The sequence below is a fragment of the Sardina pilchardus genome, chromosome 10 (genome assembly GCF_963854185.1).
Source record: "Sardina pilchardus chromosome 10, fSarPil1.1, whole genome shotgun sequence".
NCBI lineage: Eukaryota > Metazoa > Chordata > Actinopteri > Clupeiformes > Clupeidae > Sardina > Sardina pilchardus.
In genome coordinates, this window is record NC_085003.1 from 3764017 (window position 1) to 3778721 (window position 14705).

Genomic DNA, 14705 nt, shown 5'->3' on the forward strand with positions numbered 1-14705 from the left:
GTACACGCCTTAAAGGCAAATGATAATGCACTGGTCAAAAACAAGCAAAGTCCCATTATGTCCCAGCCTGGTGCTGCAATGCAATTATTAGCACCTTCCTCTACCAGTTGAGCTACAGGAACAATGTCTCACCATTAGACTTGAGCAGATGACCCATGTCAGACATCAGCTGAAGCAATTTCCTTAGCTCATATTGAGTGTCACACTGCTGGATCATAGTCATTAGGAGGACTGATGCCTGACTCTCAAGCCACTGAACAGGTATGCCAACTGGAGATTGAACAACACTTTCCCGTAGCTAAAGTCAAGACAAAAAGAACACATCAAACAAACACATCAAAAAAAGGGTTAAAAAAAGTACTTAGTCTACAAGGTTCTGATCAATTTGGTGCATTTCATAGGGATTTGTGTCAGGGTGTCAACAACTGAAATAGGGTCATTCCATGTCAATTCAACCAGAGCCCACACACTTAAGTCTCAAAAATTCTTATCTTATACAAATCTTTCTTTTTTTTAATTTCCCACTCTGAACATGGGCAAAATGCACCATTGAGTTAAATATGTTTTGTACCCACCCCTGCAATTTCAGTGATTCAGTGATTTTAGTGCCACCTGTGGTTACTCTATGCAAAACATATTTTTCAATAGATCTCAGTGGTGCATTTTGCCCATGTTAGAATGAGAAAGATTTGCATAAGAGAGGTCAAATTGGTGTTTTTAAGGAGAAGAAAAAAATGTATTAAGGAGAGGAAAAAATATGTTTTAAAAAAACACAAGGTGGTTGGGTGCTCTGAAAATGAGATCAAAAATGATTTTTCAGACTTGTGAGGTCTGCTGTTCCGACCCTGAAGGAATTTGTAGGGAAAATAAATTAAGAGCCTATGTTAAGTACAAATATGTCTTCTAAAGACCTAAACAGAGACCAGCACTTCAGCCTAGTCACAAAATCAGCATAACCATAATTACATTAGGTGCTCACTAACAGTATAACACTCACGAAAACCCTTATAATTCATTAAACATTCTGTAAGATCTAAAAATGATCACACTGTCCAACAACCTGGCACACTCATAAATGAGGTTGTAATCAATTGGGTGATGCTTTGAACTGTCAGCCACTGGGACAGAGAAAAGAGAGTGTTTTGTCTATGGAGATCATGTTAAGTCCACCTCTATCTATTGCTGACTCAACCAGAGATGTCATAAGGAAAGACACACAGCGCTCAAGAAGTCCTCCACAGAAATGTACGGGGACAGTTTGTGATGCTGGAGTTTCATTCCAAAATTTGATTTCACAGTGTGATTTCGTTGTGATTAGCCAGTTTTACAGCTGTCATTTTAAGTTGTGGGATTGGCATGTGAAAGAGGTGATTATGGGATTTGAAGTTAACTGTATGTCCATTTTACACACCTGCAATAATTAAATTTCGCCAAGGTAAATACTTTTTTACATTCTATAACCCCTTTAAATAAAACAAAACATAATAACATCATCATAAAACATCCATACAAATCAGAGACAGATGAGCAAGACATACACTGTACAGACACTTCTGAAATTCTTGGAGTTTTGTCTTCGCTTCTTCATATCTTTTGGCATCACAGCAGAGTTCATACATGTTGAGCATATGGAGCAAAGGAGATTTCTGTGGCAGAAGACCATAAATAATTAAATGCACACAGTAATTTCAACAGAAACTGCGCAAAACTGAGGCTAAATTCTGAGTAAGTCATGTGTCTCAAGTTTGGTCAGATCAATCACTACATTGTAGTGTTCCTAAGAGGCACATGTGAATGTTGGCTGTGTTCTACACTCGACAACTTTGTATGTGCGCATGATGTTCAATTCCAATTTTTAAATGATTACATTCTCAAATGCCTCATCTTGGGAGCGATGTTTGGGCATCAATCTCTTAAAAAGCATTATACCTATTACCTAGTCTACATTTTTGTAGGATGGAAGGTCAACATGCTCTTAGTATGACTGGATCATCAAAAGAACCAAAAAAATTATATTGAGGCTATTATATAATCCAGGAAAAATGCTATTTTCAAATTTAAATAACTGGTTAACTTGTTACACACACAGCACTGATTTCGTTACAGTGGGTGTCGTTGGTGTCTCTCCTGTATAATAGGCTCACGAGTTGGTAAGGTGGATTTCCTATCTGACACTGACTATTTTCCAGATAAGTTTGTCTATTCGTAATCGTTTTACATAAATCAATTAAATACAATGTTTGTTAATGTAAATCTTACCCATAGAAAGAGCTGAAATCCATGTATAAGTGGCTTGATATTACAATTCTTCAAGAGAATTTTCCAAATTATTGCCAGGTCATGGAGGTTCCACACATGCTGGCTCAGACTCTCATCAATGTGGGCAGTGGCCTCTTGAGTGATGGATATATTTACAGATGTCAAAATCCACACAGAAAGGAACTGCAGAAAGCTCGACTCCTTTAGTGAAACAAAAACAAGTCACACTGTAAATTAAAAGTTTAAATGGTTAAAAGACACATCCTTTCAGGCCATTAAAAGGGGAACTTCACCCATTTGTATTAAACTTTGTATCTTTAGAAACTCAGTCATATTTTTGGATTGTCATGCATTATTCCATCACTTTCATCCACATGATCCAAAGATAAATTTTTGGCTTTTTTCTCCCGTCTCAGGGGAAAATGAGGGAATGATGCACGACCATTCAAAAATATGATAATACTAATAATACAAAGCTTAATGTAAATGTCCTTTTAAGTAATGTCATATTATTTCAGTTTATTGTCTTATGTATCACAATGACAAGCATAAATGATTATCCATTCCCATGAGTTACCAATGCTTTTTAATTATTTAATACCTTTTCACACGCTGCAAATATAGCGAGTGGAGGACAGTGCTGGGCCATGGCCTCTCCCAGCTGATACCTCCATGGACACGGCTGCCCTTGGCTCTGAAAGACCACCTGAAATAGCTCTTTTGGGGGCTCAAGGTACTCCTCCCTACCAAGCAGCTCCTCATGGTCTGACTGGAGAGGGGCCTGCAGGTCCTGAAAGGCTAGTGAAAGATGGGTCTGTAGGGCTAGGCAAAAACTCGTCACAAGTGCTCTAACCTGGAGAAAAAGACACAACAATTTCACAAACTCATCATCTCATCTAAAGATATATGTAGAGGTATTATGAAAAAAGGTCACTTCTTAGAGGAAACTATATATTCCAGATTGAGCACAGTTTAGAAAAGCAGTATGGGCAGTATGGCGGATTTGCATTATATATCTGCATGCATATTGCCAAGGGTATATAAGGCAGAAATATACCTGCTGTGGAGGATAGCTGTGCTGCTGAACAAAGAGCAGCAAGTAAAGCCACTCTCCATCAGCTGCACATTCACATGGATATACAGTGGTAAGGGTCAGACCATGCAGCTGGGAAAACTGGACAGGTAATGCCCATTCCTGCAGAGCTTCATGAGATACCCTAAAGAGAAATGTAAATGCATCACTATGGATGTTGCTAGACTAGCATAAAAATATGTTTCTCTATACTGTACACATCTCCATTTTTCAAAAAAGACCTGCTAATGCATCTGTTCTCCACAGTATTCTTCACAGCTTTCTCCAAGTCATTCAGCAACTCCCAACCTCTAGGCTGTTTCCATTCAGACTCCACCAGCTGGTTAGATTTTCCAACTAAAACACAAATAAGCCCATCCTCTTCTACAAAATGTATTTGTGATTTAAGTATTCATTAGTGGACAAAAAATATGATTCACAGACTTGTACTTTCCTTTATATCATGACTTTCCAACTTACTCAAGCACTCGTTCAGAGAGCTCACATCGTTTCCTTCGGAGTTCTTATTCAATAACTTCAGTTGGAGACTTAAGGCCTTAATGTCTACCCGTAGTTTAAGGCTGCAGACACCTAGTAGTTCACAGAAGCAGACACAGGCAGCTGCCACAGAGGGTGTGTTGAAATGCTGCAAGCCCAGACCGTATGCCAACTCTGAAGCATGGCTTAAGCTGTAAATCAAAACATTCTGTGTAAGATGATCAGATGTTTCTACTTATTTGGGAGAATACGGCAATACACAGTTATGCAATATGCAGGGTGTAATGTGGGCCCATTCATTCATTTAACTATAATAAAATGGCATGTTAACATCACCCAGAACTTTACAGGTCACCAAAAAAAACAAAAACAAATCACAGGTGGTCCTGTCGAGCCTTTGGAGAAATAAAAAAATATTACACCTACATCAAAGAGAGGACTCTATATGTTTAAATAGAAAGTGTTTGTACTTTGTAGACTGGTGTACTGAAATTGACTGACCTGCTAATGTGTCCCATTGAATCAGTGCTTATGTTCCTACAACATCTATTAGTCGGGGCCTATAGGCAGGGCTGTACGCTAAGCTTTTTCACTAGGAGCACAGGTGCTCCTAAATGAAAAAGTTTAGGAGCACAGAAAGAAATTTAGGAGCACTATGAAATTTCCTTGAAAACCTTCTTGCCTTAAGCAGGATACAGATCATTCACAGCAGTGGCAATCATAGTCTCTGCTCAAACCCTACACACACAGAAAATGGCTTGTCTTGTTTCTATTTCATATTTTGAATTCAGAACTTGTATACATTTTGTTATCAATTTATAGTATTTTAGGATCTGCATAATTACTTATAGCTTAAAATATTCAGTAAACTGAATACTTCATATTGATTACACTGTAATGATATTACAGGGGTGGTGTGTAGGTCTAATTGGGTGCCTGTCACTTTAAGATGTACGTGAACATAATTAGGTTTCATTCGGTTTTAGGAAAAGAGTCAAGCATAGTTCAAGGATACATCATGTTTTCATTAAATAACTTAAATGTTCAAAAAACGAACAAAGGTAAAGACAAATATTTCTGGTGTAATAGAAAAGATGAGTGTCCACTGTCCAGTAACGTTAACTTCTATGATTTAGGTAGCATGGCATGGCATCGTGAGTTGTCACTTTTTCCTTGGTCATGTTTAATTGGCTGGGTGCTTAACTTACTCTACTATGACTCGTCTTGGAGTTTGGTAGGCTATATCTGTTATGTCCAATGAGTGACAACCAGAGCTCAAAATAAAACGTTACGGTATTCTCCTGATAACGTAGTGGAATTGAATTAATGTGAATGTAACCTCCATACAAAGACGCAGAGTGGCTATATGATGCGCACATTTGCAATGAAAATGTTCCGCCTTTTTAAAGCAGGTGTAGCCTACACCAAATCGTGGTTAAATCCATCATTTAGACAACAGAATCAGTCGTATTTCTCTCATAGAAGTCAACCAGGCCTATGTCAAATGCAGGCTGGGGTGAAGCTAACACGGTTTCCACACCGTGTTTATCAACCGTGATAGTAATAATATTTTAAATGAACACGGTAATTGTAGGCTATAGTCAACATTCTTATCATGGTTTGCCGTTTCAACGGTAGGCTAATCGCTACAAAGTCACCAACTGATAACGAACAGATTGAAGAAAAAGAAGAATGGTTTTGGAGTGACATTTCTTGCGTGTGTGAGAGACAACGAGGTTGATGCTGAAAGCGTGAGTTTCCAGCCAAGAGCGTTAGAATTGTCAACTATGAAATTTCTATACAGATGCGCGAAAATTGTACTAGCCTATACTTTGATCCACTTGGTGTGGATTTTTAGGAGCAAAATGCGAATAAAAGGGTTGAATTCAGTACTCGCACCTGTGCTCCCATTTCATATTTTCAAGTAGCACAAATATATATTTCCTCGCATTTGCGACGAGGTGCTCGCAGTGTACAGCCCTGCCTATAGGGCCCTGGCCCCTATATCAGCCTGCCACTCAGTTGTAACGGTCACATTTTGTAAGAGGCACATGGGGCCTTTGGCCACCGTCCACTACTTTAGTGCCCTTCATGGTGGTGCTTAAAGCTCTCTCCAGAGTGCCCTTCAAATCTCTGGATGAGATTGAATTAAAATGCTATCCTCAAAACAGCTCTCCTCATTGCTCTAACTTTGGTCAAGCAAGTGAGTGACTTCACTGTGCTCTCCATAAACCCTGGATGTAAGCAGTTTGGGACAGTCAATTCAAAGGTAGTTCTTAACCTGAACCCATTTCATCAACCCAAGGTGTTGACCTCAGCCTAGGAGCTGAGTTATTGAGCTACTTACAGTACTTTCTGCCTGATGTTTAGCAGGGTGAGAAATGGCTACATTCAATGTTGACTTATGCCTGGTTAGACCACCACACGCCTTCACCAATCGAACGCCCCCTCTGCCTGACTGAATAGTTGTTCATACAGAGCTCAAGTAACTGCCAGAGCGCTTTGAAATCAAGGCTATATTTGACTGAATTTTAACAATTCCGCACAGAAAATATTCCCCAATCTAGGTGTGCAAAGCTATAATAGAGACACATCCAAACAGATTGATGGCTGTAATAAAAGAAAAAGGAAGCTCTACAAAGTAAGTCAGGGGTATGATGACTTTTCCAACCCTGTTATTCTAGTTTTTAATTTTTTTATTAATTTTCAGATCTATTGACTTCCCCCCCCCCCATTATTTTGATGTTGTACAGCTAAAATTAGTAAATTACGGTGGTGTATTGCTGTCACACTAGAAATAAAAAAAGCCTCAGTATCAAGTAATTACGTGAAAGTTTCTTGTTATAACAAGATCTTTTTCACGTTTTAACAAGATAACTTTCATGTTATTACATGAAATGATCACGTTATTTCATGATAATGATATTTTGGTAACACTTTACATTACAGATCAGTAATAAGTGGGTTATGTCATGGTAATATATATGCAATTTCATGGTAATAATATTTTTAAACCACATATTACAAATAATTAATGTGTAATTTCTAGACAATTACTGTGCAATTACCATACAACAACAATGCAAATAACTTGGTTAAAAAAAAATGCTGTAAATATGTACTTACCGAAGCAATAAATATTTAGGATTGACTTATTGTGACATAATATTTCTGTAATTATACCAACATGATGGTGCTATGAAGGACTAAATTACATAGTAACTTCTAAGTGTTATGGCACAATTACACAGTGGTCACGTTATAACGTGAAAATATCATTATCATGAAATAACGTGATAATTTCATGTAATAACATGAAATTTATCTTGTTAAAACGTGAAAAAGATCTTGTTATAACAAAAAACGTTCACGTAATTACTTGAAACTTTCACGTAAGTACTTGATACTGAGCCTTTTTTATTTCTAGTGTGACAGCAATACGCCACCGTAGTAAATAAAACTGGAAAATATTTTTGGATTTCAGACTGTAAGACAAAAAAAGTAACTATTTCAAAAGGGTATGATGACTTTCTATAGGCACTGTATGGCATTAAAAAAGAACTGCAAAAATGGCCAGCTTCCTGCTACCAGGTAACCTGACTCTCGCCAGATCCTTGTAGTTCGCTGAGCTTCACACAAGGATCTGGGATTTCTCGATAGGAGATGTTTTTCTGAAGGCGGGGCCTTGTAAAAAAATCCTTGCATGTGATTTGATAAACCACTTGTCCGTTATCTTGAATGATGTGCTAGGCTATTTCAAGCTCTTGCCAAACCCGGTCGGAAGAAGAGTGAAAACATCCTTGCCACCAATAAATGCCTTCAAAACCATTCTCTGTTCATCTTTTAAAGAATGAATACTCGATAGATACGACAAAACAAGTTGAAATAGCAGAATCAATATCAACACAAGACTCCTCGCTGCGTGCCGCCATTGTTGTTTGAATCAGTCACTTCGGCCCTACATCACATCTATGAAATCCCATCCGGTGATCCTGATTGGTTCATTATTTTTGCTCCCTTGAAGGAGTTTGCATTGCCCTTGAGCCCAGACCCTTGTGTGGAGCTCTGCAAAAGGCCTCTGGTGGAGCATGGTGGAACTACAAGGGTCTGGCGAGAGTCAGGCTAGCTACCAGGGCTATCAGGGCTAAAATTAGCACCCACCAAACGCCAATGGTGAGTGCATTTTTGTATGAGCGGCTGAAATATGGCAGGTAGCATACCATTTGGCATGTGGAAAACAGGCAGCTGCTTATCAACTGTGAGCATAGACTACATCAGTCTGTCATGTTAAACTAGCTTGCCATATCAACTGTGAGAATAGACTACTTTAGTCTGTCATGTTAAACTGGATTGCCATATCAACAGTGAGAATAGGCTACTTCAGTCTGTCAGGTTAAACTGGCTGGCCATATCAACTCAATTTCTGTTTGCCCAATGTTGACATGGTCAAGATTTAATGAGGCCTATGGCCTATGGCTATACTTGCCAAAACGAGAAATGGAAACTTCACAAGTCTTACAGTTAAGTTTAATAAATTCTTAAGTTATTTTGTTACCCTTTCATGCATCTGCAAAGAAAACACATAGATCACCAATATAATTTAAAGTTTCAGATGTTGCATAGAGCCGTAGCTTTCTTTCACTTTCAATGATTGTGAACGAGCTACTCACGGAATGACATGAAAGATGTGATTTGAGCTCAAAACCCGTTGCCACGATCATCATGTTTTTGCAGCGGTCATTATAGCAAATATGCTTGATCACTGACCAAGATAGAGCAACGTAACTTGTTTGTTCTGCTTCAACCTGTCTGATTAAAGGCTATACAATAATTGAACCTGTTCATTTGAACCATCAATTGCGGACTTCTGTAGTGTTCTGAAAAGCTGCATACTAGGCTATGATAGGCTACTTATAAAATAGTTATGAAAAACATTTTTAGGCTTGGCTGGTAAAAACTATGTCTGGCCAGTCATCTTTTTCATCCACTAGCCACTTTGGCTAGTAGGCCGAAACATTCATTTTGACAACTGCATACATTCACATGACCACAGTTGTAAACAAGCAACTGGATGCTTTCATTAACATTTCCCTGCAACAATCCTCATGTGCCTATCAGTTCACTAGTTCTCTAGTTCAGGTTGCATGACAAGCAATTTCCAAATTCGTTTTTAAAAGAAAGCCTAAAGATTAGCTTGAAATGTCCCTTGCAGATTAACATGCATGTGCATACAAAATCAGATTGGGAGGCATATGGAAATTAACTATTATTGCCAAAACGGTTCAATAATACTGTTGAATATTACACATTGTTAAAAATGGAAAATGACTCACAGTAGTTTCTCATCACTGAAGCTTGCCAGATGCTGAACTAGAAAAGTTCCATAGGCAAAAGACGGTCGTCCATGTCTCAAATGATGCAAGAAGTCCAGGTTTTCAAGGAGGGCATGTTTGTTTACAAGACATGGGGTGGAGAAATGAGGCAGCTCTGCAGACATCTCTGCAGAGAGACTAGGAGGTTAGATCTTTAATAAAAGACAAGGAAGACACTTTACAGGAAATCTGTGAAACTCACCTGTAATGCCCAGTGTATTGGCTGATTGCCACCAAAACAGTCTAGAGGAATCCAAAGGATTTAGAGACTGTACAGGGGAAAAGGTAATGTTGAGAATCTCAAATCTCAGCAAACCTTATTCTACTTTCCACAACGTGCATAAAATTGATGTCAAGCTTACAAATTCCTTAACAATCATAAACAACCATATAATTAATGGCAAAAGTTCAATTTTATGCATAATCTATGCTCAACTGTACAGCCCTTATGAAAAGTTCTACATACTTGCATGAGATGGTAAATTGATATATCTGATGGTCCCATGCCAAAAGGACCACTGGGTGGGAAGAGAGCAAACTTCAGTTTGGGATATGTGCTTAGGGCCATCTTGAGGAGTTGGGGGTCAGCTCTCCACGGGCTGTTGCCCACCTGCAATGTGTGTTGGGACACCTGAAGAGAATATATTTCAGTTACAACAAAAGAGCAACGACAAAAGAGAAACTTAATATAAATCAACAAAACAGTCAAGGTAAGCAGAACTTTTGTGATCAACGGTTATCAAAGGCTAAATATAATGCAAAATGTCACAGCATTTACACAGTAAAAGCATCATCTGACCAGACCATACAAGGCAGGCTTAGGTGGATGCTTTTAAATTAGTGATTTATTTTAGACAGTGTCCAAATGTTATTTTATTATAAATTAGGAAATGGTTCAAATATTGTGTTACAGCCTGTACACACTGATGATAATCCTGAATCCTGCTGCTACTCACATCTGATCAATATGGACCTTTTGTACTTAGTTTCAATGTCAATTTATTTATATAGGACATTTAAAAAACAACAACAGTAGACCAAAGTAAAAATAAAATAAAAAAAAATAATAAAAGTAGTAAATAGTAAAAATAGTAAAAAAAAAAGAATAATAAATAGGTCAAAGTAGTCCCAGAACAAAGCAATAATTATTAAATATTTAAATATTGCAATAAGAATATATACAAGGCAATCATTTAAAATCTAGACTATGGTGTGCATGTGTGTGGGGTGGGGTACGGGGGCTTAAACTGATTAAAAAACCAAAGAGTAGAGATGAGCTTTTGAGATGGGATTTGTCTAGGGGCGAGTCTAATGTGTGTGTGTGTGGGGGCGGGGGGAGGGTCCAGAGTTTTGGGGCAGTAGCAGCAAAACATGGTCTCCTCTACAGTACATTTAAATTTGGCTTTGGGAACAGTCAGCAGAAATAGATCAGAAGATCTAAGATTTCTTACAGGGGAGTATTTATGTAGAAGATCAGAGAGATAGCTGGGGGCTTTGCCATTCAAACGATTAAAGGTTGTTGTGTTGTTGTGAGGCCTGGCTGAGACCAACATAATAGGGAGTTACAGTATTCCAGTCTGGATGTTATGAAGGCATGGATTACCTTTTCAAAGTCCAAAAGTCTTGATTCTTAGTTTCTTAACTGGAGGAAACCAGTTTTGACTACGGACTTGACCTGTTTGTCAAATGTAAGACCTCCGTCCATGATAACACCCAGGCTCTTTACAGATGGCTTTACATAGGGCCTCAGGGGGTCTATGTCTATCTACCCTGGGTGCAATTTCCACTGGGTCCTAATATGAGGACTTCAGTTTCGTTGTTCAAATTAAAAGAGAGACCATCCAGGCTTTGACATCATCAAGACCGTCTAGAAGAGTTATTAAGGAATCTTGACCTTTCAGGGGAAGGTCAATGTGGGTGTCATCTGCATAGCAGTGAAGAGATACCATCTTTTCTGAAGATGGAGCCTAAAGGGAGCATACGGTATAGGGCAAAGAGGATGGGCGCAAGAATGGATCCTTGCGGGACACCACAGGATAGAGGTGCTGAGGAAGAAGCAAATTTGCCTATGCTGACTACAGAGAAACTTCTATCAGAGAGATTCCAGCTCAATATGGGCTGACCAAATTCACTATTTTCCCAGGCCTTGGTCAGGAATGGCTCCACAGTCATATCAAAACTCCATCCAACAGCCATGCTGTCCAATCCAGTTACAGTTGAGGCCAAAATAATTAGCCCCCCTGACATTTTGGAACATTACTCATTCTCCCTAAAATTTCCATCCCTGATAAAATGTTATAATTCAAACATTCACCAGTGCTATTATGTAGTATCTGGTGCATTCTGGGGTGTTAATGTTGTCATTAGAAATGCTTAATCTCAAATTGTGTGATTAGTGGAGTGGTCAAAATTATTAGCCCCCACGTGTTTTTTTTTTTTTTTTGCTTTTAAACACACACGACCAACCTGTCACGTTTCAAGCCACACCTTTGCAGTCAGTAAGTGCCCAGACAACACCTGCACATCCATTCAGCATTGATTGTTTACCTAAAGACTCCAAGTGCCCATAGGCCTGTTCCTTGATCACCTGTCTGAGAGGGGACTGCCTTTATAGGCATGCTGAAGATGAAAGAAATCAGTCTGGACCTCAGATACTGTACTGTAATTTCTAGATGCTTCACAGTCTCTTGAACTGCTATGCAAGGCATCATTACAAAGTACAAAGAGTTCCAAGTTTGTGCATAACAAACCTAGGTGTGGATGAAAATGCTAAATATCTCAATTTCTAGAGAGAAAAATCGTCAGGGATGATAGCAAGCATCCCCATACATCTGCCAGAATGATAGTTGCTGACCTTGAGACCTCTGGGGTTGAAGTCTTGAGGAAGACAGTAGTGAGCACTTTTTATTGTGGAGGCCTCCAAAGTCATTGGCCGAGAAAAAAAAACACTCCAAAAGGGACACTTCAAAGTCAGACTGAACTGAACTGAACTAAAAATGAGTTTTGGAAAACTGTCCTTTGGTCTGATGAGACTAAACTGGAGCTGTTTGGGCACATGGATATTGCCTACTGTATGTTTCGCGAAAAAAGGGAAGGCCTACAACCATAAAAATACAGTTCCCACAGTGAAGCATGGTGGTGGGAGCATCATGTTATGGGGCTGTTCTGCTGTCTCAGGCACAGAGAGCCTTGTTTGAGTGCATGGGATCATGAAAAAGAAAGATTATGTTGACATTTTGAGGGATAACATCAAGACGTCTGCTCTTGGTCTAGGATTAGGTCGCCACCAGGTCTTTCAGCATGATACTGACCCAAAGAATTTATGAAAAGTGGTCCAAAACACAAAGTCAAGGTCCTAGAGTGGCCTACACAGAGACCAGACTTCAACCCCATTGAGAATCTGTGGCATGTGCTTAAAGCAAGAGTGTGTGTGAAAACCATGCCGTTTGGACGAGCTGGAGCTAAAGAGTGTCTATAAAGAGATATGTGCCAACCTAGTAAAAGATAATCTAAAGAAGTTGTCAGTTGAAGCAAAGAAAGGGAACACTATTGACTATTAATAGTCTGGGGGCTAATAATTTTTAACTTGTCATTTTTTCCTTTTCTTGTCACAAATCAGAGAATGAGTAAAAAAATATCATCAAACTCTGTGGGCATGCAGCCTTTGATTATACATGAAAATGAACATTTCCAAAAATGTGCATAGTTTATATGATCACAAAAGAGCAAAAGATTATGTCTGGTTTCACAAGGGGGCTAATAATTTTGGCCCCATCTCTATTCCCTTAATGACAATATTGACAATAACAAAAAAAGACAAATTAACAGGGAATGACAGACAATAAGACCAACATAGAAAGACATAAAAAGACCCAACCTGGTCTATGCTGCCTGGGGCAAACATAATTGTTGATAGAGCCAGAGGGCTGTGACCCTCAAGCAGCATGCTGCTTACACTGCCCTGGCTGCCGGGGATGAGGACACGGGCACTAGTCAAGCTGCCCTCAAACACCCTCTCTGGTTCTGGTGGTTTACAACAAAATGAAATTCAATCAACCCAAACATCACAGTCACAGTTGAAATCTCTCCTAGTTCACTAAAGCCAATCCATTTTTATAAGAGTTGTCCATCCATTCTCTGATTTGCATGCAAATATTTACATCTGTATTGTAAAATAATCCAATTTTGTTCCTTGAAAGCAATGTCAGTTATTGGCGGCTCAAGCAACTGGCTATCCTATGCATGCATCCTTAAGGTTTTCAAATCCATGTATGTCCATCAATTGTTGGCTCCCACTTTCAGGCTATATCTTGTGATGAAATATAGGGTTATCCGAAACATTAATATTTTCCTTCATTTTCACCGGACATTAGCATTAACTACATACAACTATATTAATTAGGCAATACACCCAATTAAAAAAAAGTATATAAAAATATATTGAAGTTATGTGTAATAAAGTATATGTGTGGATTACTATATTAATGTTTGGTGAAAACTTCATTACAATAGCCTCACTAGAAGTATACTTAGTGAAAAACATGTTGATGTGTTCAATACTTATTTTCTCCGCTATATATCTATATAACATATTAGAGCAGACATTCTATCATTTCTGTAGTAATTTGCTAATTTAATTTAAAAACTAACGGGTTCTATCCGAATACAAATACAGATACAAAGAATTTGAATACCGGTATAACACAAAATATACAATTACAAATACAAACTAGAAAAGCACTAAGAGAGCGCAGACCTCCGCCTGTATTGTTCTTCCTAGGTTGTCATACATTTGAACCTAAACTAAGCTATTCAGATCGCCACCACGTGGCCATACAATGCCATTACACCACTAAGCAAAACATATAAATGGCTCTGGAATCCTGACAATGTTACGGATCACTCCCAATTTAATCGTTTCTTCCTTGGGTCATGTCTGACCTTCCCTGACAATTTCATCAAAATCCATCCATTACTTTTTGAGTTATCTTGCTAACAAACAGACAAACAAACGCCGGCCCCCGATGAAAACATAACCTCCTTGGCGGAGGCAATAATTGCTTTGCTGCACACCCCTAGCTCAGTGGAAGGCCACAACTAATTTTGTTACAAGTAGATGCTTTGATGACAACTCTCTCTAATTATCTTTTGGTGCAACCAAAGATCCTTCATTACTGACAAGATAGAGCAACATAATGCATCTCTATGGAAGCAAAATTCGAGCAGTTTCTGTCTGCTTAAAGAGGCGTGTCGCAAAGACGTCGTAGTGGGATATCGATCTCTGTCAGATTGGCAAGCAGTTCAGTTCAAATGTAACGTCACTATCTAGGTCTGCTTAAAGGGGGATTTCGCCCCCTCCCCTTTGCGAAAACAGAACGCGGAAATGGTCGAACATTTGCCCCTCTCACTCCGCTTTAACCCTCTCTGGTGCAACTGTCTGAGCTCCTATGCCAGACAGTGATGGATGGATGGATTTAAAGAAATGCACCAACAGTAGAGTTGAA

General features: G+C 38.8%; 1 protein-coding gene across 1 annotated transcript in view; it reads right to left on the bottom strand.

Annotated features, from left to right (window-relative positions):
• Positions 1–14705, bottom strand: part of spg11 (SPG11 vesicle trafficking associated, spatacsin) — a 79147-nt gene that overhangs the window by 38729 nt on the left and 25713 nt on the right. Inside the window, exons 18-28 of the mRNA XM_062546598.1 lie at positions 13079–13224; positions 9668–9832; positions 9404–9470; positions 9163–9328; positions 3812–4020; positions 3574–3688; positions 3317–3476; positions 2861–3112; positions 2260–2460; positions 1539–1646; positions 133–298 (exon numbers count right to left, since the gene is read on the bottom strand). Coding sequence (XP_062402582.1) covers positions 133–298; positions 1539–1646; positions 2260–2460; positions 2861–3112; positions 3317–3476; positions 3574–3688; positions 3812–4020; positions 9163–9328; positions 9404–9470; positions 9668–9832; positions 13079–13224 — 1755 coding nt within the window. The remainder of the gene's footprint in view (positions 1–132; positions 299–1538; positions 1647–2259; positions 2461–2860; positions 3113–3316; positions 3477–3573; positions 3689–3811; positions 4021–9162; positions 9329–9403; positions 9471–9667; positions 9833–13078; positions 13225–14705) is intronic.